General features: G+C 39.5%; 4 protein-coding genes across 5 annotated transcripts; 2 read left to right on the top strand and 2 right to left on the bottom strand.

Annotated features, from left to right (window-relative positions):
• On the top strand, positions 1-2,590 carry LOC108021610 (probable ATP-dependent RNA helicase DHX35). Its single transcript, XM_017090406.4, has 5 exons — positions 1-212; positions 277-368; positions 430-523; positions 579-2,308; positions 2,369-2,590. Exons 1-4 carry the CDS (start codon positions 84-86, stop codon positions 2,298-2,300), a joined length of 2,037 nt encoding a protein of 678 aa, XP_016945895.3. The 5' UTR covers positions 1-83; the 3' UTR covers positions 2,301-2,308; positions 2,369-2,590.
• LOC108021611 (short-chain dehydrogenase/reductase family 16C member 6) lies at positions 2,338-5,535 on the bottom strand. The gene is made up of 4 exons (XM_017090410.4): positions 5,009-5,535; positions 3,342-3,459; positions 2,596-3,196; positions 2,338-2,542 (listed from the first exon to the last, which is right to left on the bottom strand). The coding sequence occupies exons 1-4, from the start codon at positions 5,162-5,164 to the stop codon at positions 2,440-2,442; spliced, it is 978 nt and encodes a 325-aa protein (XP_016945899.3). The 5' UTR covers positions 5,165-5,535; the 3' UTR covers positions 2,338-2,439.
• LOC108021438 (U2 small nuclear ribonucleoprotein auxiliary factor 35 kDa subunit-related protein 2) lies at positions 3,342-26,808 on the bottom strand. Of its 2 annotated transcripts, XM_017090154.4 has the most exons (5): positions 25,979-26,808; positions 25,524-25,627; positions 25,242-25,398; positions 24,906-25,184; positions 3,342-3,459 (listed from the first exon to the last, which is right to left on the bottom strand). In XM_017090154.4, the coding sequence occupies exons 1-4, from the start codon at positions 26,650-26,652 to the stop codon at positions 24,914-24,916; spliced, it is 1,206 nt and encodes a 401-aa protein (XP_016945643.3). In that variant the 5' UTR covers positions 26,653-26,808; the 3' UTR covers positions 3,342-3,459; positions 24,906-24,913. The 2 variants fall into 2 exon arrangements, with proteins under 2 accessions (XP_016945643.3, XP_016945644.3); XM_017090155.4 differs by lacking the exons at positions 3,342-3,459; positions 24,906-25,184 and having other exon boundaries at positions 25,236-25,368; positions 25,496-25,627; positions 25,979-26,807.
• On the top strand, positions 18,678-24,898 carry slf (C-type lectin domain-containing protein slf). Its single transcript, XM_017090156.4, has 3 exons — positions 18,678-18,759; positions 20,847-20,979; positions 23,871-24,898. The coding sequence occupies exons 2-3, from the start codon at positions 20,847-20,849 to the stop codon at positions 24,431-24,433; spliced, it is 696 nt and encodes a 231-aa protein (XP_016945645.1). The 5' UTR covers positions 18,678-18,759; the 3' UTR covers positions 24,434-24,898.
• Positions 26,809-27,218: the final 410 nt, after the last annotated feature.

The following is a 27,218-nucleotide window of genomic DNA, read 5'->3' on the forward strand; positions in this document are numbered from 1 at the left end:
GTATTTTTTTGTGACTGCATTGATGCCGTCAGCTGTTTGTTTATAATTTCAAAACTAACTTAAATTAAGTAAATTCAAAGAAAATGTCTACTTTTAAGCCGAAGTTCTTAAAACCAGAGACAGACGATGCAATTACGGATAGTGTGAGTGGTGAGCAGCAATCCTCCGCCTTTGTGTTCAATGCCCATCACAATCTTGGACTTGTGGAGCAGGTGGGTTTGTGAAATGCGGCTTTATTAATTGTGATATTAACTTATTATATTTAAAAAATTACAGAGAGAACGCTTACCTATACGACAGTACCGGGATCAGATACTTTACTGCTTGGAAAAGCACCAGGTGGTAATTCTAGTGGGTGAAACAGGCAGGTTTGTATGGAGTCTTCCTGAGGAGTCTCCTAGACTTAACCGGTTTTCATATGTTTTCCAGTGGCAAGAGCACCCAGGTGCCCCAATATCTGTACGAATGGGGTTGGCATTCCAAGGGACTCATAGGCATCACCGAACCCCGGCGGGTATCCACCGTAAGTAATCCCCAATCATTCATATAGAACCCTAAACTTAGAACTACCTTTTCAGGTTACACTGGCAAATCGCGTGGCGCAAGAACGCGGCGAACTAGTGGGCGATACCGTGGGCTATGTAGTGCGCTTCCTTGAGAAAATCACCGCGGAGACTAAGATCAAGTTCATGACCGAGGGCATCTTGCTGCGGGAGCTCCTTGCCGATCCCCTGCTCACTCAGTATGGTGTTATCATCGTGGATGAAGCTCACGAGCGGAATATGCTCACCGACATGGTGTTGGGTCTGCTCAAGAAGATCCTTCGCAAACGTAGCAGCCTCAAGCTCATCATTTCATCGGCCACCATAGATGCGGGCTTCTTCAGCGAGTTCTTTAGCTGGCCGGGATCAGGAGAAGTTAGCGTTAAGCTAACTATCGAAGGACGCATGCATGCCGTGAGTAAATTCTACCTCAACGAACCCTGTGCGGATTATGTCAAGGAAACGGTGGAGACGATCTGGAAGCTGCATCAAAAGGAGCCACCCGGCGATATTTTGGCCTTCCTAACCGGCCAGGAGGAAGTCCTGGAGGCATTGGATCTCCTGCGCGAGTACATAGCCAGTTCGGAACAGGAGAACCTCAAGGTGCTGCCCATGTATGGCAGCATGTCCAGTACAGACCAGTTGGCGGTGTTTTTTACCCCACCCAAAGGAGTGCGCAAAGTGGTGCTGGCCACAAACATCGCAGAGACTTCCATCACCATACCGGGCATAGTTTATGTCATAGATTGCGGGTACGTAAAGGTAAAGTGGTACAATCCCAACATCAGCAGCGATAGCCTGGTGGTTGTGCCAGTCAGCAAGGCCTCCGCAATCCAGAGAGCAGGACGTGCGGGTCGCATGCGACCAGGAAAAGTATATCGCTTGTACACCAAACAAGACTTTGATGCCCTTGCTCCTCGACAGCCCCCGGAAATGCGACGCAGTGAGATGAGCGGAGCTGTAGTGCAGTTAAAAGCTCTGGGTATCGGGAACATACTACGCTTCGACTTTCCCTCACCACCGCCGGCTCAAAATCTTCTTTCTGCATTGGAGGGACTCTTCGCCTTGGACGCCATCGATGAGCAGGGCAACCTGACCAAGCCCGTGGGTTACTTGCTTGCTGAACTGCCCTTCAGCGCTATGCTTTCGAAGATGCTCTACGTTTCCGGCCAGATGGGCTGCTCCGAGGAGATCATAACCATCATTGCGATGCTGCAAGTGCAATCTATATTCTCGCGACCAGTTTCGGCAGCTGCCCAGCAAAGTGGTCGCATAGCTCATCGTCACTTCGAGGTGGCGGAAGGTGACTTCATTACGCTATTGAACGTTTACACTGGCTTCGTGGAGGAGGGCATGACCAAGGAGTTTTGTGGCCAGTACTACCTCATCTACAGAAACCTTAAAAGGGCCCACGAACTGAGGGAGCAGCTCATCACATTGGCCAGGAAGAAATACGGCATTCCAATATTCTCCTGCAAGGGAGATGTGGAAACCTTGTGCAAGTGCATCACTGCCGGATTCTTCACCCAGGTGGCCTATCTGCATCACTCTGGAGTTTATCGACAGATCAGCAGCGGCACCGAGCTGGCCATACATCCCAACTCCACTCTCTATACACTCCCGCAAGCACAATACGTGGTCTATGGGGAATTGCTCCAGACAACGAAGCTGTTCATGAACCAAATCACAGTGATCAAGAGGGAGTGGCTGACGGAACTAGCTCCTCATTACTACCAGCAAACAACAGTGCGAGATTAGCACATAAAGTGGGTCAAATATTATGTTAATTTTATATTTGATTAGTTTATTTTATTGTAACATTATAGATAAACGCCTCTTGATAACAACTTAAGCTAGAAGGATGTAATCGATGTGATGATTCAATTCAATTTGGAGTCTAGCCAGCGGCAACGCGTCCTCGACCCTGGAATAACATCATAGACTCGGGACCACGAATGACTCGCGACATCAGCTCCCAGCACATTTTGGCGGGCAAAAGACTGAAAAAGAGAATGAATACCTCAGATATTAATATTTAAAATAATTTACTCACCATTTAAGAGGAGTAAGCAGGCGGATGGAGTTGGGCAAGACACACCAGACTTCGTTACAGCGGACGGCGTTCTCGATGCGATCCGCCACATACTGCGGCTCCAGCATGGGCATCATGCGAGGACGAACCCCTGAAAACATGCCTGTATTGATGTAGTACGGGCAGATTAAACTCATCTGGATTTGATCATAACCATGGGCTTTTAGATCCGTGAGCAGACTTTCATGGAAGCCAATGCAGGCGTATTTGGTGGCTGCATAATCACTGCATCCGTAGGTTCCCAGCATTCCTGTAACCGAGCCCACGGTTACAATGTGGCCACGATTATTTCGCATCATGTGCGGCAGGAACGCTTTCACGGTCCAGTAGTGCGATATGATGTTGATGTTGTACGTGTTTTGGATGACCCGATCGTGCAGCTCCCAGAAGGGTTTGCAGCAGACAATACCGGCATTGTTGATCAGTATATCCACTGGACCTACTTCCTCCGTGACCTGACTGGCCCGCTGGTAGATTTGCTCCCGATCCGAGATATCAACCACATAACCCTTGCAGTTTTCATAACCATGTTTGGCCAACAAATCCACTGCTGTCTTGATGGCTGCGTGGAAAATTATTGTCATATATTGTTTAGCTAATCAAATTGTAAATGTAACAGCTTTCACTAGCTGTCGGGTTTTTTGACCCGCTTTGCAGAAGCTGTGACGGAGTAATTAGCACCTGAGTGCGATTTCCTAGCCCCCTACCTTCTTGATTTATATCCCAGATGACGATGCGGGCCTGAAGTCGAGCGAAGTTTAAAGCAATCAAGCGACCAACACCTCCGCCTCCTCCTGTGATGAGCACCACCTGGCCTGAGACATCCTGTTGGGGTGGAATGAATAATAATTATTATAATAATATAATAAGTAACCATTGTAAAAATAAACTTGTACATGTAGTTATAGTATATAGTATCATATTATTTATAAAAGTGAAAAATGGTCTTATACAGACCAATTTAAAAAAAAACCCCTCTTATTATTTTGATAACAGCATTTAATTTTAAAGATAAAGCTACATAAATGTTGTTATACAAATGTTATAATATTTGCCATTTCTCAAATATCTAAGGTTGGTTTTCAGTTCATTTTCATTTTGTAGTCACAAACAGAAATATATGTAACCGAACCTTTTTAGCATACGAAAAAGGTGCGACTGTCTTTAATATGACTTGGCCATTTTGCATAATTTATAATTTTTATTTTGGCCAACGACTGTCTTGCAACATATGCTTGAATCATAATAAAAGTTACATGTCGCAAGTATGTCTCTAGCTTTTTTTGCCTTGGACCCACAACAAAAGTTCAATCAATTTTCGCAAAGTTCAATCCTCTACAGCAGAGCATATCAGTTTTGTCATGGTAGTGCAGAAAAGGAAGCTCTTTCATGCTGTCTGCTAGGCAGATCTCAACTTTTCCGTTTGCATTGCTTGTAATTTATAGATACTTTTCTATGCAATTTGTTTTTTTTCTTTTTTGGTGTGCGTGGAGCGTGCACTTTGCAGCAACAATAATGACTAAGGAAAAGGCAAAGTTTTGGATGAGGAAAAACTTGTTGTCATATTATGCTGGTTGGTTACTGCTTATTGAACTGTCAAGTCACGGATATTTTTGGACAAAAACTGAAGATGCGTTTGCGGATGGCAAATATTTAAGCCCAGCAAGTAAATAGCTTATTTTCAATGTCACCTTTAGGACTGGTTAATTGAAAACAAAGCTCCATAAAGCAAAGTAAGATGGCAAATATTTAATAAGTTCAGGTACTCTGCTTCATGGGTAAAGTGTGCAGAAGCCGAATATTTAAATTAGAGGCGGGTTCCATTCATGAATAGCCAGCAAAGCGTGTGAACAAAATTGTTTACCATCGAAGCGTATCAAAACAGAGCCAGAGGTTTGTTCAAACGTTTTTTTACGACAATTTTATAAGGCTTGCAAATGAGGAAATTGGAAAGTTTTTAGACCCCTCTATAAGACAAACAACCGAGTTGTATACATTTTAATTAAACTAAATAACGCTTCTCTTTGTTTGATTTTTTGTGTTTCAGCTAAAGTGTATCATAAATTCGAGTTGAACACGCTTATTGTTTTTATAAAAGCGAGTATAATTTGTTTTTATTACCACAAAACTGCGCGTGGCTCATTAATGTTTGTGAAACTGCCAAAACTGACGGTCTGCAAAAAAAAATAAAACCCAAGAGAAATGACTTTGAGGTAGCTCTACCTATGATTGATTTGAAGTGGTAAACTGGAAGCAGCTTTGAAAAAATATATTTTTTGCGGGTGTTGGTTGTGCAATCAGTGTGGGCCAGGGTCAATCAAGGAAAGAAAGTCTATGACATTTACATATGTAGATTAAAGTATTCGCATTGTACCTTTAACTTTCTAAAACGCTGGGGCAGCAGGCTGTAGTAAATCGATTCGAGTATGTAAAATATAGATTTAATGGTGAACACTATCAAGTCGAGGAAGAACTGATAGAAAGCCCTGAGTGGGTGTTCCATGTGCAGAAGACCCGGTGAAACAGTCATGATGACGGAGGGATTATGTTTTAACGCCCTTGGCAATTAAGTTGGATGGACAGGGTAGGGGTTACACGTGCGCGGGAATTTCGATTTGGGTTTGGTTTTGATATTCCTTGCGCATGCGCGGCTTGGAATGGCTGATTAGGGCTGTGGCACACCGCACAAAATGGCACTCGGCATGCACAATTTGATCACTTTTGATGGCTACTAGCCGTGCATGTTAATGATCCCGCACAAATGCAAATTCACTGGAATTTCTCTGTCTTCCTTTGCCGACCGTCTCGGATTGCGATTCGCACGATCTTTATTTCAAGCTGGCCTTAAGCACTCACGTCCGCCTAGGCTGAAGTCACAATCCCCACTGAACAACACCGTCTGGCGAAAAACCGAAAACCAAACCTCAAACCAACGCTGTTTCTATTTTGTTGCCTTTTTCATTATTCGAGCCGAATCTGAGCACTTTCTTAACTTGGCTTTTGCTCTTTCTAGCCGAAGCGGCTGGTGGCCCACTCGACTTGACCTGTTTCTTCACTCATTTTATTGTCCAAGTCGCTGAGTGTTTGATTACATTTTATGTTGATTCCGCTTCTATTCGCAGGCTTCATTGGATATTTGAGACGGGGAAAAACAGTCTAGACCATATCTTTAAGAAAACTTTGCTAAATATATTCCCAGATATAATAAAATAATTTTTTAATAATTATTTTTATTTGGAAATAGCCTAGGATATTTAGAATATTTGTAAATTTAAAAATCTACATATGTAAAGAAAAAATGTGTATAGCCAATTTATTTTTCAATTAATATTTGGGTTACTTGGGTTAATTGTCATTAATTCATTAATAGCTCACAAAAATATACAAAAGATTCAGTCCTAACGACTCCCAAAATTACCTAATTTCCATACCTACCTAAATACCTAGCTCTGTCATTGACTAATTTAAGTGGTTTTAAGAGGCTATAAAGCAAAAGTACAAAAAAAACATAAGGTTGTAAATAAGTATAGTAAATTCTGCCCGATGTTTTTTCTATAAGAACTTTAAGGTATGTTCATACGATATGTACAAAACGTTTAATATAGTATTGAAAACGTATTTCATCGCCATTGTTAAAGTTATGTGCACTTATCTCAAGAAATAGCAAATTTATCATATCTATATGTCCGATCAACCGAAGTTTTATATTTAATATGCGTTTTTATATAAAACAACGAGTTTTTAAGTTTTACTTTCATATCTTAAAAATTTGAGGAGTTATTAATTTTGGCCATGAGAAGTGGTCAAATTTCCCATAGTGCAATGCCCAAAAATATGCACACTGGTTTCATGTCGAGCTTCATCTGATCTATATAACAGCGCCTAAAAATATGCAAAGTAATCTGTAAAATAAACACATTTTAAGTAAGATTAAACTACAATTTTTTTTTCATCTTCAGGTAAGAAGGTATAAATTATGTTGATTGAAACGATACCTTGCCAAAATAGCAACCGAAGAATGTTAGATGATATTACTATATTATTAACAAGAATATCATGAATGACTATATGTACATCATGAACTATTATAAAAACCACCAACTAAGCAAGAAACAAGAAAATTCTTTGGTTCAAAGACATTTTTCTACTCATTAACAGTGAAAGTATTGTTTCGTTACAATTTTTTCTTAAGTATATGAATTTGGTCTAGTTGCCAATAGAATCATTAGATTTCCAATTTTTATTTCACAATTATTTTCTTCATTCAATAAAGATAAATTACACATTCTGGTCTCCGATAAATGTTTGTGTCTCATGTGGCATATGCATTTCAATCAAATTGTTGTCCCATGTGTACAGTGTTATTATTCTCTATTCAACTCATAGAAAAATTTAAAAAAATATATAGCCACATTGTCGCAATGACTGCTGTCTTTATTGCCGGATTATTTATTAGTACCTTAATTGGTACTTTGTGTGGCTCATAAATTTAGCTGATCTTCGGAGGGGAGGTAGGATCATCACCTGCTTTATCGATACCGATTCCAATCAATTTCAGTCACGCGGCAATCGTCACGCGGCCAACAAAACTACCGATATTTTAGCCAGGCGCCCAGAAACCAGTAGACCAACGCACTGTGCCCTATCGATACGAGCAATCCGACGGATTTCAGGCACACACACAGAGTGCCGGTCACAGATACAGATGCACAAATACACACCACACAGATACTCGGAGCGTTTTCGGTTTCTGCTTCTTTTATTCGTCGCAACTTTGGTGGGTGGTTTGGTGCCTGCCTGCAATTGCCGTACCGCTGGCCCCCGGAATCGTTGCTACAGTTTATTGGTCGGCAAGCGTTCGCCCAGTGCCTGCATTCGAACAGCGAGAAAATCTAGAAAAAAACTTCAAAATTTGTGTTGGTCGAATGACACAAACCGCACACCAGGCACTCAGGATCTGATAGATGGTGTTTGCCCTCATATAGTTGGATGGTGGCTCTTATTGGCTGCCGTCACAGCTGCTAACGCTCCGCATTTCGTGCGCACACACACATTTGAACGAAGGTCTCATGGACGCTGTGTATTGTTTTTATACTCTTGCGGAGGGTGTTTCGATTTTGGGTCTAATATTTACCATCTCGAGTCGTCTGTACTTCTCTCTGTTTACAAGGTAAAGACATGAAACTCGGCCAATCGGCTTGTTTTGCTATAATACAGGTAAGATTGGAAAATTCTGGTGATCGGAGTACAATATCCCAAAGAAGACGTAGTTAGGAAGGATGTAATTTAGAATTATTAGGTGGTTTAAATTGAACTATGTTTGTTGTAAACGCGGTCCACTTAAGTCTAATTTAATTTCATTTAAACCTGATATATTCTGATTTTCTGGCAAGGGATTATAGGATTTCGGTTTTTATTAGAATGTTTTAAGATTTAGGTTCTGGTTTCTTCAACTTGATAAATAGTAACATAATATTCTATGGAATACTAACCAATTTAAATTGATTACCACCACAAAGAGTATGTAGAATGCGGCTCTTCGAGTTAATTTCCCTTTAGTTTACTGATAGCGCCCGGCCGGCGTCAGCTGTTTACTGTGACTGGTGCGACAGGCGCAGACCAACCAGAAATGCTTTAAAGCGGGGATAAAACCATTACAGGCCAAAGTGCCCAAGTGGCCCTTGGCCAGGCGAAAGAGCAGGGCAGGAACTGCAAACGATCTGATGATGCCATTCGATAAGCCGAAGAATCTGCAGAAGAACGAGCCGAAAAACGGGTTTACCGGGCGAGAACCTTTAAATCCTGTTCCTCAATCTCAATTATGTGGGTGGAGTTCGTGTTTCATGTGGCATTGGCCATTGTTTGGCCATTGCATTCGATGATAGGTCCCGGGCCTATTGGCAATCACAATTGTAATTGGCCTCTCATCTGATTGACTCGACCGCCCTTTCTTCCCACCCTCCTTCTGCCCAACCCTTTTTAACCCCCGGTACCCATTGAACCCTTTTGCCTAGCGAGTTATAGGCTGCTGGTTGCAACAGGTGATTATTAAGGTCTTTCAATGGGGCCCTGACTGGTGTTAGAAAAATGCGGCCAGCAGCAAAACGTTCTCGTTGGCTGGCATTAAAGTGACTTTTTTCACGTAAAATTTTGTGTAGTGCGATTTGTTGTATCGCGCGTCCGTTAACAGGAGCCCAGAAAAAATAGTAGTACGATTCCCGACATTTTTGCAGGCCCTGTTTTCTTTGGCTCTCGTGGTGTAGAGCGGGACAACTATATTACTGCCGGCATTTTTACCATGCGCGAGAGCTAGATGGCAATAGTACGTAGAAAAGCTATAGGCTGGTTCGTGTCTCCGCTTATAGATTTGGGTTCGTAGTGCTTTTGTAAGCTCAATTTTTATAAGTAAAAAAATGAGACTTTTAATTTAAGAAAACCCCATAAACTATGTAGCTACCTATATTATGTGAAATTCAAATCATTTTGTTAATTTTTTTAGAATTAAAAAATCGCAAGGCGAAACATAAAATCAATGGATCTAAAAATATAAAAACATGTTTCTACAGTATTTTCTATATTTCGACCCAAATTAACTTATGATAAGATACATGCTTCTTCTTCAAAAAAAAAAACATAAGGTCAATTAGGTTTATAGAAGTCTAATGGGTAAAAAGAGAATGTATATACGTCAGGAGTATAAATGACCTTTAAAATTTGTAGATTTATACGTATTTGCTAATTTTCTCAAGAACTATAAAAAGAAAGAATAACGTTGGTTGACTAAAGAAAATTCGCAGAATCTCTAAGATACTCATAATCGATTATTCTAAACTATTCACGAAACTTGTTGTGATAGGATTTGACGCAGTTTTTTATACGGGCTTACACACGCAAAAGAAAACCCCCTTATATAGTTCGTGTTCAGATCAAAACAATTATGAAATCGGTAATATATTGTCTAAAAATATCATTTTTAACCTAATTTAAGTCAAAGGGTTTTTTTACATCACCGACTTTTTTAATTTTTAAGGGTCGACACACGCTTAAATCGACACACCCATGAATAAGTCTTCAGGCGTGAACTAAATATTTAATCAAGTTTTCAAGAGGTTACGCGTATTAACAACTGCAAATATTTAACGCCTATCGAAATTGATTGACCAAAATGTATAAACTGAAGCGTGGACCGAACCTTTTGATTTGTACGTGCTAAGGTCAGGCGGCACAGATGATAAATGATTCCATTAGCTATTTTTTTTATTATTTAAATAATCAGGGACACTTGTGCTTATATGGGAAGTAGTTTGAGTGGCCCAATGTGTTCTCAAATAATCTTTTATCTGCCACATTACAAACGAACTAAAAAAAGGTACTATGTTAACTCATCCAATCCCACTTAATTTTAACTATTATAAAAATGTATGATTTAAGCTAACACTAATGCAAAGATTATGTGTTGAATTTTCGATAAATATTAATTTTGTATTATAAAAGATATTTATAGCTACAAAAATATATGTATATTTTTTAGCAGCCAGCAAAATATCGACGCTTCAAAATATCAAAGTGGGGAATTAATTTAATTTAAATCAGATTAAAGCTTTTGCTTTGTGTTACCTTTGCATGCGATTACACATTTTTTTCGCCTTCGGTATTATAAATATTAATGAAATATTGCTTTTGCTATGCTTGATTCACTTGTGTCAAGTGTTTGAATTATAAACCGATGATGTTGGTTTCGTGTTCCCAACCAGTTCTGAAGATTTACACATGATCGAAATACGAAGATATATGTGGTGAGCTTAGATAATGAATAATGTGTCAGTCATAATATGATATGAGCAAAAGGTGCAATGAACTAGAGTGGTAGCTAAAAATATATTCCATTCCATATAAATATTTTTTATGTTGTATTTTATTGGTGGAACATTTGGCCAATGACCACTTTTCTGAGAATGATTGATTAGGTCATTAAAAGTGTAGGAATATGTTTCTTGAGACTAATGAAGTGATATAAATCAACATTAGAGGAATGTTTGTCTTATATTTGCTTTTTGTTTTTAATCTCACAAATAACTTACCCATCAATGAATCTTAAGAGGTGAATCATGCTGATCATTCCTTGAGTGTTATTAAACCATTGATACCTTTTCCGTATCATACCATCCGCCTCTTGAGCGATTCGACTACTAGATATTTTATTTGGTTCGGAATATTTGGGCTCGTAGCGGAACCAGTCACATGCTGCTTAACTTAATGGTTCTGTCACGTATAAAGATGAGGCTGCGGCAACGTCATCAAGTGGCCTATACATTCACTTTTTCGCATCCGCGTTATCGCCGCTCGACAACAACAAAGTTGCCGCGACTCAAGAAGTGCTCTTCATGGTACTGGTAACTCGTATCTCGTACCTCGCGTCTCGTATCTCGTACCTCGCGCTGGGTACGCAAATGTTGTTGTCGATCCGCTCAAGGTTGAGGCAAACTGGTATCATCATCACCATCCACATCAACATCCACAAGATTGTTTTTTGTTTTCTTGGCTTTTTTCGCCGGAGCCGCTAAACTGTTAAGAGCAGTTTGGCTGATGCGAGATTGTGGCTCAATGTGGTCGCCGCTTGGCACGAGTCGCCGTGGATTAATTAATACCCATGTCCATTTAGCCGCCGAAGATGTTCTTGGGGGTCGACAAAAAGCAAAATAACTAGAAGCCTTTCCCTTGTCACATAAATCTAGATGACAAAATTTGTGCACTTATAAAAAATAAAGGTTTAAATCGGGAATTCACCATATTTGTATCAAAAATTTTGAGTTTTTCCTTAAAAGTGTTTAAAGAAAAAATTTTAAAACACTTGGAAGCCTTTAAGCAAGTATTTGAAATTTCTGCTAGGACGAAATAAATAAAATAGATAAAATTTATTTTTCCGGCCGAAAGTCTTAGCAACTATGGCCGATTCCTCCTTGTACCTTAAGTTTTAAACTTTTGGCAAAAGTGTACAATAAATAAAAATGATTTTAAGATCTTTGACCTACAAGTTTATTGTAACTATTTTTGTTCCTTTATTTGCTTCTAAAAATAACAGTATTTTTACTGGATATGTACAATATCTTTATCTTAGATTTAACAAATTATATTTGGTCTAAGAGCGATTTCTTACATTTCATTTTTAAATTTTTGCTTAAAAGTTTGTTACTATTAATTATTAAAGTATTTGGCTCAGATTTTGAGTTAAATATTTTAATGTAGAACTACATTTTTTTTAGTGTGATATTGAACTAGTGACAAAATTGGGCAGATTAAGACTAGGAAGAAGGTTAACTTCAATTTGAATCTTTTAGAATGCTCACTTGTTTAGATTGAATAGGAAATTCTTTTTGAGTTTTGATTTAGGTATCGATTTGCCCTTGAATTCCAAAATCGGGGAAATCAAGTCTAAGAAAAAGGGTTGCTTTAATTTTGAATATATAAAACATATGTTCTTGTATGATTAAAGTTATATTAATATATATAATATATTATAGTTTTTAAATTTATATAACATTTAGGCCTTAATTTTTTTAAAGTGTGTCATTACCCTTGAACTGGTGCCAAAATCGGGCAGATCAAAAGCCATACGCACATGGTTAATTCTGTGTGCGCTTAACATTATCTGTGTACATTATTGTAAACAATAATAATATTGTTAATGACTTCGCGGAATGCACTCAGCACTTCTTCAACGTTTTACATTTCAAACTGGCTCGTTTCTCGGTCCCCCCATTGGTGTTTATGATTTATGAACAATTTCTAAAGTGCACTTGTTTGACCGCAGACTAACAACAAGTTGGACAGGTGGTTGTTTTGCTGTTTTGTTTTTGATTTTTCAAAATGTAATAACAATTTGAGTTGACTTGGCACGCATCTCCAGCTTCTCACGGGAGGATTGGGGAGCAGGAGATGGGGTGTTTTTGAAGTGGAGATGGAGGGCAGTGCGTTGGCAGACATGTGACAAGATCTGACAAACGGCTGTGTTCCCGCTGCCGATGTTGCTTCTAATTCTGCTGACAGATGAGGTCGCCCCCAACGCAGTTGTGGCTTGTGTGTTGATGACTAAAGAAACAGCCAGCAAACGATCAGAAAAATTAAAAAAAATTGAAAAAAAAACCAGCCAACCCTGAAACTGTTAGGCGAACTGCACAGCCCCCCCGAAAAGCACAGCAGCCTCATCAGAAACATCAGCAACAAAATAACCGGCGACCCATGAACTTTACACAACGCAAGTTGCTTTTTGGCCCGTTGCTGGGGTTAGGTGGGGTGAGGTTGGTTTTGTGGCAGCAACAAGTGCGTTGCAACAAACCGAGTTGCAGCACGAAAAAAGGTTCATCGGCTTGCATTATTATTTCTTGGGCATGCCATGTTTTTGCCAGGGTTCAAATTGCATGATGCCCTTAATTGAAAACAAGAGTACCTGAAGTTATTTCGTGGGTTGATACTTAAAATCCTAAGCAATCAACCTTTAAGCAGAATTTAAATTATATAATAGTATAATAAAAACACAGACTAAAAACAGTTAAAGATAATTTTGATTCCCGTAATTTGTTGTGTTCATGCTGCCAAACAGAATTGGGCAAGAAAATAAACCTAAATTTTAAAGGCTTCTCATTTTCTTATATGAAACCATAAAATACATGATAAAGAATAAATCCCCAAGCTTCATTCAGCATTTGAAATGAATTCTCAACGAAAAAAGCGCTTGAGACATTTAAATTAAGATATAATCGCTTTAGGGCGTCCATAAATGACTTAAAATCTCCAACAATGGAAACGTTAAATTGATGAATCGAATTCCACAATAAAGTCATTCGATTGCTGAACTAGTTAAGCATTTTTTTAAAAAGAATCATGTTGAAACACAATTGAGATACAATACAAGAGCTAAACGAAGGCTCACAATGGCGCAGCAAATTAAACCAATTTTAGATTACTAGGGAAAAGTTCGCGTTCGTTGCCTAAGTCTTTTGTTTTGGCGGTTCTCATCTGTTTCAGCGGCCAACCTGCGGAAAACTGTCTGACTAAGCGCTTCTGATTTATGACTACAGCATGCGCTGGCCGCTTGGAACATATGTTCAATTGATTTCATAAGCATGACACCCCGGCTGGCAAACAAAAATTAACTTTTGCCTTATAAATATGCAACTTCCTCCACGACGATTGTGGCACTCAGGAAAAATATTAGCCCTAAATGGATAAATTGTGTGCAAATTTAAATGGAATTTCGTTTTTATGAAAATTTATTGTATATAATATTTAAAATATTTATAGTGTAAATATATTTACTGAGACAAATTTTTCATTACGCCAAAAATAAAACAGAATTAAAATTATTAAATAACAATAACAAATTATATTTTATATACAGATTAAAAATATATTGTTTATTGTAAAGTGAGCGACTTAAGAGATTTTTTATGAATAATAAATGTTTCATGTTAGGGTTGATATATTTTCCAGTGTGCCTGCCATCCGACGGATACATAGGTGGATGATGATGTAAAAATTACAGCAAGAAAAAATATGAAAAACTGAATGTAAAACACACACACAAATTATGCAAAGTTGAGCTATTGCCATTGCATATTCACCGGCGATGGGAGGCGATGTTTAGCGATGGATAGATGGGTTGGTATGGGATTGGATGGGGTGGAAATGGAAATGAAAATGGAAATTCTATGGAATCAGACATCCGCATCTGCCCCTGACTGTCTGGTCTGGGTTGACTATTCCCAATGACTGCGACTATGCGACTATGATTCCGCACACACCCTCTTTTCAGCGTTTATATAATTTGTCAGATTTATGGCGCTGATTAGACAAATGGCGATTCTAAACGAACCACTGCAAGAGTCTGTCTGCCTCTTGTGCAATTAGCCCGCTGGTTGTTGTTTATGTTGCATTGTCTTCTTCTTCTGCGGCAGCGGCAGCAGCAGTATTTAATATAACTAGATATGTGGGCGGGAGGGCCGTTTGGGGGGCGGGGCCCTGAACCGGAGACTCTCATTCATAAGATACAAAGATTCTTGGCAGTGTGTGCGCGAAATGTGTGTCAAAGTTTGCTGTACTGTGCCGTACTGTGAATTTTCGCAATCATCTCTTCGTTTCGTTTCGTTTCGTTTGTTTGCCGGTGTTTCTTCTTTAATTTTTCCTTTATTTTTTTTTCGCATATGGAAAATTTTTGTCACGTTTTCCGTGACGAATTTAAAATGCGCCCGGGCACTTAATTCTTTTGTGTCACAACGAACACAGACCGTTTTTCGTCTTCACATTTTACACAGATGCGCTAAATTGCAGACATCAATCATTTTGATATTTTTTATGATTCGCTTATTGCGTAATCCATACTTTTTGGGGGGTATGGGTATGGAGTATGGATGGATTCGTTCTTCTTCTTAGTTTCACACTTAGTTTAGCGTTTGAATAAAAGGTTTCATGACTGCTTTGGATGCTGCTGCTGCTGCTGCCTGAAGTTTGAAGTTGGCTCGAGACTTGGCAAGGTCTTGATTAATTTGTTGCCAATCACTTTTCGTGTGGTGCGACAAAAGCAGCCCCACACTCGGCCAAAAACAGCCAACGCAAACACAGCATTTAAATTTCAACTAATGTGTAAATGAACAAGCTTCGGCCTCTTGGGGTCAAATTTGGCAACATTTCTCATCTGCCGATCGGGCAAAACCATTTAAAAAGTATTTTGTTCCATCGTTTATTTTTTTTTTTCAATTTTTTTTTCTGTCTTGGCCGTTAAAAAAACAAGTTGCAATTACGCTTGGCAACCTTCACGCATTCCCCAGACGAGTTGGTTGATGCCCCAATGTTAATGATAGAATTTCTATATGGCCAATCACAGATAACCGCAGGAAAACCATAGTTTAATTCAAAACAAAAAGTCCCAAATCCAATCGAATCCCATAATTCGAGCTAAGGTCACTCGACTGGCCATTCTTTGTTTCTGTTTGTCTAAATAGATGGATTATTTTTGTTCGCTATTTGAGCTGGCTGTGCCATTGTTGTTTCAACAATTTGCATCTTGATTGTGTGGATATATTGTTTGCTTTTCGCTTGGAACGCATCGCATTGAAGCGGAAGCTGCGATGTATCTGAATCTGAAGCAGATTCAGATTTGGATTCAGATTCCAATTCGGATTGAGATCTGCTCGAGCTGTCGACGGGTGTGCTTCCGTGCTCAGGGCAATCTGATTTGGTTTAAAGTCTGGCTTTGTGTCGAACATCTTTTGATGTTTTTTTGCTATTGATTATGGAAATGCGGCAGGCAACATCTGGGCCCCTTGCCTATTGTAGTTGCAAAAGGTTTTATGTTTCAGCTCACCCACCGAAGGTCAAACATCGCATAAAACTGTCAATCTGATCGACGGGCTCACGCTGCGTATTAGCAATCTGCGTGAAGAGCAAATCATCATCTAGCGATGATTAAGCCCATTTACCCAGAACAGTTTGTTTTTTCTGTAAGCCTGTCGATTGTTGGTTTACAGCGGTTTTTGAACCCCACAAGGTCAGTCGCAGGAAGTGCAGGCAACTGAAAACAGAAAAAACCCGAAATTCAAGGGCGAAAATGTGCAACAAGTGGAAAGGAAACAAGATCATCGACACAGCGGATGCAGCAGATGCAACAATGTCCAGGGCAAAAAACATCAACTGGGAACTGCGGATGTTGCAAGCATCTAGAAGCGTCGAGAACATAAAAGACTCGCATTCAGAACATCGAACAATGTGGTGTTAAAATGTTTTTTAGGGTATATTTAAGAATGTTTTGATTACTGATCCCAGAGAAAGATAAGCAGTAATTAGAAGTGAAGTTTTAAATTTTATTTCTTTTGTTGTAAAATTAATTATAATAATTTAACCGTTTATAAATCAAAATATTAAAATTATAGATAATATTATTATTTTAAATACTTCCTTAGTAGTATAAATATTTTTATAGAAATAAACAGAAAAATTCACTTAATATTAGGAATATAATTTTTTGTAGATTTAATAACATTTTTAGAGTAATGAGCAACAAATTAAATTTAATTTTTATGACATTAAAAATGTCCAATTTTAGTATCAATTATTTTAATTTCTTCCTTAGTAGCTTTATTAATATTTGTTGTCACTTAAGGAAATAAACAATAAATTTGACTTGATAGCATCTCTAACCCATAACTTGCCACTTAAGTGCATTATGTTAATTGGCCAAAAGTCACATGACTTAAGACCATATTTCTTTGGAGACATCGCTGTTTTAGGCGGTCATAAAACTAATTAAATAACACTTCAGGTCCCAAATCATGTGACTCAACGTTTTGCCAACTTTGGTCTTCGCGTGATCTCTGGGAATTTCGTGGAAAAGGCTTTTCGCACTTCCTTAAAAAGCCACATCCTTGATCTGCGTCACCAACCTTCGTGTCAGTTCACCAACTGAAAGTTTCCCAATCAACGGGTATTTTTTTGTATATATTTTTTTTTTGCAAGATGAACTTAACACTGGCCAGCTAAATATGTAATTAATTTGATGCTAGTGTTAATCTGTTGGGCCAACACAATTCACGGCCCAAACCTTTTGCACATGGCGCCCCCAAGGCAAGTGACTGCGGCTCTATTAATAAGGCTAATTAAAATATGCAAGGTAGAGGAATTGGGGGGAAGACCCATGTTGTGAGACAGAAGCGGGAATTGGAGCTCGACCACGCCTTTTGTGATTTGAATCCGCTTTCAAAATTAGTTCACTATTAAACACAGCACTAAATGGCAAACAAAAGTGCCACCCAAACAAACGTTTCCAAAAAGCATCTTCATGGTCAATTAGCAGTCAACAGAAATATGACAGAGTGAAAAAATCACAAGTCAAAAGAGCAGGCAGGTTAAACATTTGAGCTATACAAGAGTCAAAGAGGGCTCAAATCCAGTTGAAATGTCAAGTTGATGATGACAATTAAACAAGATTAGCGACTTGAACTTGCCCCCTTATCTAAAATGACGCATTTTGAAAGACTTTATTTATTTTGTATCCAGAAAGAGGGAAAGGTGGGGGATTCACTAGCAAAATCACACTAAATAAATTACATAATCAAGCGATCAATTTGCATATTTATGAGCGAAAATAAAAAAGCAAACATAAAACTTTTTAAGAACAAACTCAGATCCGGCTGGCACCGCCAAGCACTCTCTAGATTATTTTTGTTGTGTGGGGGGTGTTATTATACGTGATGGTCGATCCTTTCCCCCAATCGCCGCCAGTTCATTCACATGGCAATTAAAACTCAGAAACAGAAACAGAAACCGAGTTTGTAAATGGCAGAAGAAGCGAAGAAAAACCCATCGAACCGCTTTTGGCTTTTGATTTTTATGAACGCGTGCGTGGGGCAGAGCGCGGAAGCCAAATCATCGGCGATCTTTAATGGCATTTCGAAAGGCTTTTCAAGATCAAGGCCTAAAAAAAGAAGACAAACACTTCATCAAAAATTGATATATGAAGCTGGCCGGGGAGATGGATGCCAGCGCGGCGGTTCGAAAAGGGTTTGCATAAAAACATTTCGAAATAACAAAAAAAAAAAAAACGAAATCTCGGAGCTCGAGTTTCTAGTGCCTGGCACTCGAACAACAACTACTTAATGGATCTGCGGCTATAAAAATTATCAAACTACAGTTTTAGACCGAACAATAGATTGAGAAGTTGCTTTAAATAAAAACTAAATAAATAAGAGGACTGGAAAAAGGTAGAAAAAACAGACACAAAAAAAAGAGAACATAAATATTTATAGACAAAAGTTGTCGTTGTCTAAAGATGTTCTGAGCAGCTCATCTCGTTGCTATTGGTTTTATTTTTGTTATATGGCTATATGGGATATATGGCTATATGGCTAAAGCTTTGCTGCAGCAAAAGTTGCGGTCAACGTCGCCGTTGGCGTCGCAGTCGCAGCTTTTCAAAGCTGCAGAGAGCTGAAACTTCGACTATAAAACAGTTTGCTGCTGCCAATTGACTTTTGTTTTCGTTTGCGTCTGGTCTCGTCTGGTTGTCTGCTTGGACAATACGGCGACTACAGTATAGAAACCGTGCTGTGCAGTGTTATTCCAAATAGCGAAGCAAAGGTAAGCAGCAGAGCTCCGCGTCCAAGGATATATACAGTGTGCTATATTTGTGTGCGGACAATCGAAGGACTACTTTATAAAAGTGCAAAGCCATAATATGTGTCAAAAACCATAATCATAAATTGTACAACACAACAAAAAATATTGAGTGCTGTGAGCTGTTCAAGGATATGGAAACCTGAAAAAAAAATCCGAAATCCAATGGAAAATATACAAAAAAGTACCGCTCAGAACTTGCAAGACCTGAATCGAAGAGAATTAAAGCGGATGGAGAGTCTTTAGAAAACGAGTTCGTTGCCTAAGTCTTTCGTTTGAGACTTTACTTGGAAAAAAGTTCGCTGCCTAAGTCTTTCGTTTAAGAACTTGTATAGAAAAAGTTCGTTGCCTAAGTCTTTCGTTTGAGATCTTACTTAAAAAAAGTTCGCTGCCTAAGTCTTTCGTTTAAGAACTTGTATAGAAAAAGTTCGTTGCCTAAGTCTTTCGTTTGAGATCTTACTTAAAAAAAAGTTCGCTGCCTAAGTCTTTCATTTAAGAACTTGTATAGAAAAAGTTCGTTGCCTAAGTCTTTCGTTTAAGAACTTGTATAGAAAAAGTTCGTTGTCTAAGTCTTTCGTTTAAGAACTTTCAAAGATAAAGTTCGTTGCCTAAGTCTTTTGTTTGAAACTCAGGAAGAATCTTATGCCCAAGTCTTTTGTTCTACGATTTTACATACATCAAATTTAATTCCAAATTATTATTTTAAAAAAATATTCCCACAAAATATTGTTTGCGCAATAGTGCACAAAAACTTTTCCATCACCCATAACCCCTTGGAAGAAAACCCGAAAAGAGAAACAGTCGATAATGCACAAAGCCCACTTGGCCTGTAATTTGCCCGCTGGCATCAAAGGGCACTGAGCTCTCTGTAGGAGTATAATTAAATGCCTCATCAGCTCGTCGGCTGATTGATTAACATGCATGAAACAAGAAATGGACAAAAGCGCTGATGGACAAGTTACAAAACGCAGCAAATGAACAAACAAATATGATAAAGTAGCCACCGAAAACAGACATACATACATTTCTTCATATTTCCCAACGCTTGAAGTCTTCACTTTGGAAATGTCGCTGTCGAAAATGAAATCAATACTTCGAAATCCACTTTTCATTATGTATTGTTACCAAATTAGGCGCTGACCGCTGATAAGCGGTGGGTCTTTAATAATTTATAGTTGCCAAATCGGCGGACAGCAGGCGATCAAATAAATACTGGCGATAACCAAACACACACAGAGACACGCAATCGCCGCCCGGATCGAATCCAATTAATATGCAACAATTTCAAGCTGCGAACGGATTTAATCCGATCCGATGCGAATTGCATTAGCATAAGGAGGAAGAAATGAACGAAAAACGACTTCGAAAACAGGCTTTAAACTCAAATTGAAATGCTAGCCGACGTGGAAGGTTCTAGCCAAAGACACGCAATGTCTTATAGAGAAAAAAAAAGCAGGCGGTAAAAAGTCAATAAAACCAGTTAAGTTCAGGCCATGCTGCTTGTGTAATCAACATGTTTGCTGCAGATGCTAAATACAATTTTATTTATGAATAATGTGATGTGCTGACGCCAATGTTGATGCTAAAGCCGATGGCGATGCTGATCACGTTGCCGCTGCCATCGGCTGCGCCACAATAAAAATGAAAATGAAAATGAAAATAATAAAGTCTCAAGTGTCGTCGATCGATGCTACGATGGCATCGCTTTGGTAGTCACTGTGGCACTGTGTCAGTGGCCGCCGGGGGCAACCGGTTGCGCATCCTTGACATAAAAAGCGATCTCGATCTCGCACCATCGGCAGAGCGACCAGCTTACATCTTTGGCACGGCCACATACGAAATTTATACGAAATTGCGTATACGCAATATGGGCCTGAGAAACGAGGTGGCGAACAAAAGGGCGCGGCGTCTTTATCGCCCGATAATCGTGTACAAATTTATGTTAATGACAACGTGTTAACAATTTGCATATCTATATCGGTGTACCTGTTACTTGCCAAATCGCCTTGCGTCTTATTAACAATTTTTGTTTTTCTTTTTTTGGCCTGCAGATGAAAGTCACCCTGGCAATAGCGACTTTCTGCGTGGTGATGGCCTGCAGCCATGCGGCCAGAACCACCACAACCACAGCGACCAAGCCGGGTCGCTTCCTCTCACTGCCCGTGCCCGCCAAGTGCGCCAGCCGTAAGTATTCCTCATTTCCCATCAATTTGCATTATCCCCTGAACACAAACTCAAACATAAACTCAAACCCCATCCATTACCCCAATGGCGAAAAGTAAAAGTGTGGAATGTGGCGAGAATATTAAGCGGTTGCCTCAACGTTGCGATAGCCAAGTTTGCACTTGAAATTGTTTGGCAACAAGACGTGTGGGTGTAACCACAACAGCCGAGGGGTTTTTTCTGAAGGTCGCTGATGTGAGCGCCAGTTTATGCTGTTTTATAGTTTCAACTCACTTTCTTTGCCCGCCTTTTTCGAAAAAAATTGAAATTTACTAAAAATAAATTTTTTACATTTTTAAATCCAATATCAAAATCAAAAAGTATTAAAAAGAATTTTTGCAATATTTAGTTTTAAAGTCAGATCTCAAAATATGTTAAAAAGTATAATTTAAAAAGATTTGAGCTTAGAACTACAAAATATTAGAACTACAAAATATTTAGGAACTACTCTCCTTTTTTTTTAAAATAGGAAAAATTCAAATAAGTCGAATCAAGATTCCCGAAAATTCCTTAAATGTCCTAACTCAAAATACCTGGTTTTTCGTATTAAAAATTCAAAATTCCAAAATAGTCAGATCAAGAGGAATGTACAAAATGGCTATGTTTATAAAGACTATTTATTATATCAGGCTTGTTATTAAATCCTTATAAAAAGGTTAATTTTTAAATTTTTAAATGTAAATATAACCCAAATAGGCGGCTTAAAAACGTATTTTCTAACCATATAATATTTATCCTGTCAAAAACAATAATATTTCCTCGGCTCAAACTAGAGTTAAGCTCTTAATTTCAAAATTAAAAGGGGTTAATCTGTAAATAGTTCAGTTGAAGTGGGTTTTCCTGATCGCCTCTACCGATGATTGCCGCTGCCAGTCATCGCCTGAGATTACGAACATTGCATCAGGGCCCAGAGCTCGGGTTAAAGCGGGTGAAACGCCTGAACAATAGCATCATCGCTGCATATCCGGTACACTAATGAACACTTTGCAGTTATTGCTAATTAGACAAACCCTAACTCACTCACACTGGCACGAATTTATACTTATGGCTAATACACACACTCTGCGACTAAGCCAAAGCCGTTAAACATGCAACTTAATTTTGGGGCGTCACCGAGAGTTGCATATCCAGTTTTTATTTTGTTTTTTTTTTTTATTTTTTGTATTATTTTTGAGCCAGTGCCGTTGGCAGCGATTTAGATCTTTCATCTCTTAGAAATTTCCAGTTATACAAGCGCAACGTTTTTAGGTCTGTCTCCCAATAGTTAAACCACCTGATTAACTATTCAGACTTAATTACCTTTTGTAGACAACTCTCCCAGGCGTGCAGTCGCCCGATAATTAACATTCGAAAACGGTTTGGTTTTTCTAAGTCACTGCTGAAAGATGCCAATCGCTAAAGGGGGAAGGGAAATGCAGGCAGCAGCACCGCCGGGATAATTATGCAAGTTTCGGTTAGGAAAATATACAGTCAAGATGGGTTTGTAGCTATGGTTATATATATATACTGATCGCCTTGACCCGCGCACAAAAGGGCCAGAAATGTGAGGAAATTGCAAGCCGACAGCTAAAGCGGCAGCAAAATAAATAATAATGTGCAAACAATGGCAAATAAGGCCATTATGTTGGGGACTTAAGCTGATTTGACGCGAAGTATTGGCGACGGGGGGCGTGGCAAGTGGGCAGTTGCAAAAGTGGCTTAAAGCGCGGCTAATGACGCGTGCCAACTGTGGCAACAGGCGGGTTTTTTCCGTTTTTTTTTTTAAATTTTTTCAGGGCGTGTCTCAGTGGGCGGACATATCGCACATTGCGAAGACTTCCAAAGAGGCAGCTAATCAAATGGAAGCTGGCAGCTCGCTCAGGCGAAACAAGTTCGAGGATGATGGAGTTGAGTTGTCAGGCGGGGGGGTTCCCATTGTTCCTCGACGGACAAACAAACAAGCCGACAAAAAATCACAAAAAAAGAAATAGTAGCAAAAAAATAAACAGAAAACCTTTTGACACCCAAGACAAAAGGAAAGCGGCAGGCGCAAAAAGCATGCTGCATAAATTGCGCAGATTGCGTAACACGCTGCCACCGGGGAAGTTGTGTAAGGCCCGGGGCAGCTACAGATATATACTCGTATATATATATATCTCTTTATTTTTGGCGCTACTTGCTTTCGGTTTCGTTTGTGCCCATCATGGGGCAGGCTCCGAGACATTGCACTGGGCCTCTAGTTGAAGATGAAGATGAGGCTGCAGCAGCGCGGAAAACCGGTTGCCACTGGCCACACCCACACAGAGAAAAATTTATGGCAAAAATAAGTCATTAATCAGGAATTATCGTGGGCGAAAATAATTGTTGAAAAAATAATTGTGATGTTGAAGTTTTAAAGGTTTTTAAAATTTAATTATTCTAGCGAGTTTACAGGATGTGTATAAACAATTGAACCTGTAGGTCTCGACCTGAAATTTTTCTTAATTCAAAAAAGGTTGTTTAAAGAAGCCTTACGTTTAATATTACCAATTTAATAGCTTTTATCATAAACAAGCCGCAGTTTGGGGAACTTTTGGTTCGACTATTGTAACAATTTAGCAGTAGTAACCATCTTTAGATTAGTTTTGAATTTCAACTTTTTTTTTTAAATCTTTTTTTTTATGGTTGATATTTCCGATTTTGAAGGTCCTAATTTTATAAATCGTCACAAATTAAATGTTTGAAATTTCTAAAAGAATAATATTTATAGGGCCTTTGATTTGGGATTCAATATTATTTCCATGAGGATCATCAAAAACACACCCATACATTTTTTCCAGTGCATCCCCCAAACGACACCCCCACTTACCGACTTTCTCTTTGTTGACTCACAGGTCCCAAGGAGTTCTCCTACCGCGGCAAAAACATGTTCCTAACCTCCCACGTGCCCGCCCTGGCCAACAAGAAGGTCGACTGGTTGGATGGCCGCAATCTGTGCCGCGAGTACTGCATGGACCTGGTTGCCCTGGAGACCCAAGAGAAGAACAACCTGATCTTCCGCGTCATCCAGCAGAACGATGTGCCGTACATCTGGACGGCCGGACGTATCTGTGACTTTGCCGGCTGCGAGAACCGTCCGGATCTGGAGCCCAAGACCGTCTATGGATGGTTCTGGTCCGCAACCCGCGAGAAGATCCAGGCCACCAACCGCATTCCACAGGGATGGGGCTACAACCCCTGGTCGCAGACCGGACACAAGAAGCGCCCGCAGCCCGACAACGCCGAGTACGACATCAACCAGACCAAGGAACAGTGTCTGTCCGTTCTGAACAACGTGTACAACGATGGCATCGCCTGGCACGATGTGGCCTGCTACCATGAGAAGCCCGTCATCTGCGAGGACAACGAGGAGCTGCTGCGCTACGTGGCGGCCACGAATCCTGGAATCCGTCTATAGAGCGGGTCGCTGGGCGTTCGCTGTGTTTGCCTAATTTTAAAGCTACTTATTATAATATTCCTTAAAACGAGTTTTTGTATAATTTTTGTTTGTATGTGTACGACGAAAACGGAAGAAAGCAAGACAAATAGACTTTAGAATTTACAATTTCCGATCTTACCTTACCACCTATAATACTGTCATCACAAACCCCCCCCACCAGCACTTTCACTTTCCCCTTCTCGTTTCGAAACTGCCAATTTTACGCGTAGAATTCCATTCCGTTGTAATCAATTGAGTCGTTTTCAGATCGCACTTTAAATATTTATAAGCAATCTTAAATTGCTAGTGTATCTCTGACCCTCTGACTTTCATCCAAGCAAGAAATTCGGAATCTCTTTAGTATTTTGTTAGAGACACTCATGTTTTGCCCACAAAGAGATTGAATAAAATTTTGTAAAGATCCCATAAAAAAAAAAAACTTAATTAATACCTTGGTTTTTATTGGCGTTGAGGGTTTGTGGAGTTGTGATATCTATTTGATCTGTGATCGTCATAGGAGGAATCTGAGCAGCTGCGGTTTCTTTTAGAACCCTCATTACGATTTGATCGTTTTCTTGACCTGGAATGGTATTCCGCTTGATGGTATTTGAGATCTTGTCTTTTGTTAGAGTTTTTAAAGCTGTTGTCCAAGTCTTTGTAGTTTGCCAGCTCCACCTCGGGGCTTTCTGACCAGCGCCAGTTCCTGCCGCGCTCGTTCTGGTCATCCCAACTAAAATAGGGTTGTATTAATACAATGTTTTAAGGAAAATATGGTTTAAAGTCTCACCTGGGCGTCTTGACATTTGGAGTTTGGCTAGAGCGTCGGTCGCCTTTTGGGGTCGATGTGTTCTCCAGTTCCGTGTTGAACAGGTTCTTCGGATTGCGAAACAAGTGCAGATATCCGCAGACGTTACCTTTGGGACATTTACGTGTTAAGGACAAACCTTTAAAAGCCACAGATTGTGATAAAGAAAATGGAATTAAAATAAATATATGGGTTTAACAAAGTGACTGAGTCAGTTATGGTTTGTCAAAGGATACGGCTCTTCTTGGCATGCAGCTCACGTACCGCAGACTGCGCCACGCCAGGTCTTCAGATTGGAGAACTCCACGTTCAGGCGCTTGGAAGCATAGTAGCGACCCTGAAGATTGGTGAAAGCGCGAAGAGCGGATCTAAAAGAAAAAGAATTTTAAGATCATGAAAACAAAATAATAATAATAATTTTAGCTTAATAAAAAGGGGTTACATCTTATAATTAGTTAAAACAAAAGATTTATAGCCCAAGTACTTACAAAGTAAGCAAAAAATGTGAGCTTAACACAATAAAGTATTTACAATTGTTGAGAACGGGTAATATTTAAATGAGTGATTTATATGACATTAAAATGTAATGAAAATGTTGGGAACTAGGCTTCATGTAGAAAAAAATGCAATATTATAATTATTTGCATATAAGCAACTGCAATTAACACTGAATAATTACTTAACTTAATAATAATGATAATTAAGATTCCCAGACAAACCGTTCATTCGTGTACTCCACGAAGACATGTCCCCTGAGGTGTTCCAGCGTATTGCGCACCGTCCGAAAGTTGACTATAGTGCCAAACTTCTCCAGCTCCTCGACGGCATCGTTGAAGAACTCATCGTAGTCGCTGCGCAGGTCCTGTTCGGTCAGTTCCAAGTGCTCCTCCCCTGAGGAATACTCTGTGTGCGGCTGTCGCCCCTGCAGCATGGAGTGGTTGAAGAAGTGTCGGATGAGGATGATCCTGGCCAGCATGGGTCGTCGGTGGTTGAAGGTGCAGGCGTGACCGTATCGGCAGAAATTGGTGCGGCTGAAGAATTCGCAGGGTCGTTCCTCTGGATGGGTTTCCATCACGCGTAGGAGGTGACTGGGGGGATTCTCCAGTCGCGGGTTATTCAGGTACTCGTTCATGCTCTCCATCATGGCATCGAATTCGGCTGCAGCCTTGGCCGACCTTCTGATCTCCTCCTCGCGCTGTTTTCTCTGGATTTCCTCCCGTTCTGCCCGTTCCTTGGCCTGTTCCCACTGCAAACGCTCCACTTCCTCCTGCTCCTGGCGTCTTTTTGCCTCGTCTATCTGGAACTGTCGCTGAGCGATTGCCTCCCGCTGCAGCCATGTCTCCTCCGCTTCCTGGCGCTCCCTTTCTTCGGCCAGGCGCTGGAATTCCTCCATTTCCCGCTGTTTCTGCAGCCATTTTTGGTACTCCGGCTGCAGAAGTCTTTGGTTTTCCGCCTCCTCCTCCAGTTTGTCGCGTTCTTTGGCCTGTTTCTGGCGACGCCTCTTCCTCTGTTGCTTCTTGGTTAACTTCCTTCGCGCTCTTCATATTAATAAACATCAATTTTTATATTATAATTAAGTAATTAATAAGTTATTTACCTTTTTCCCGGCATTTTTGCAAAATCAAAACATTGGATTTTAGAGAGCAGCTGGAACGCAATTATGAGTTTCATAAATAAATACCGTACTTGATTTATTTAAAAATACCTAAAATACCACATTGTAGAAAAAGGGTAAACCTACAAAGTAAAAACTACACAAAAGAAAGGTTTTACTTAATAACGTACGATTATTTTTAAAAATCAACATAGGGACTTTTTTTTTATATGGGACGATTTAAGAAAAAAAATTTGTGAATAAAAAGTAATTTCAGGTTAGAGCTTTTCTTTAAAAATAATACGAATCGTAATAGGACTTTAAAATACAAATTACATTTATATATTGTTAATAATTTTTTCGGC

Source organism: Drosophila suzukii, chromosome 2L, assembly GCF_043229965.1.
Source record: "Drosophila suzukii chromosome 2L, CBGP_Dsuzu_IsoJpt1.0, whole genome shotgun sequence".
NCBI lineage: Eukaryota > Metazoa > Arthropoda > Insecta > Diptera > Drosophilidae > Drosophila > Drosophila suzukii.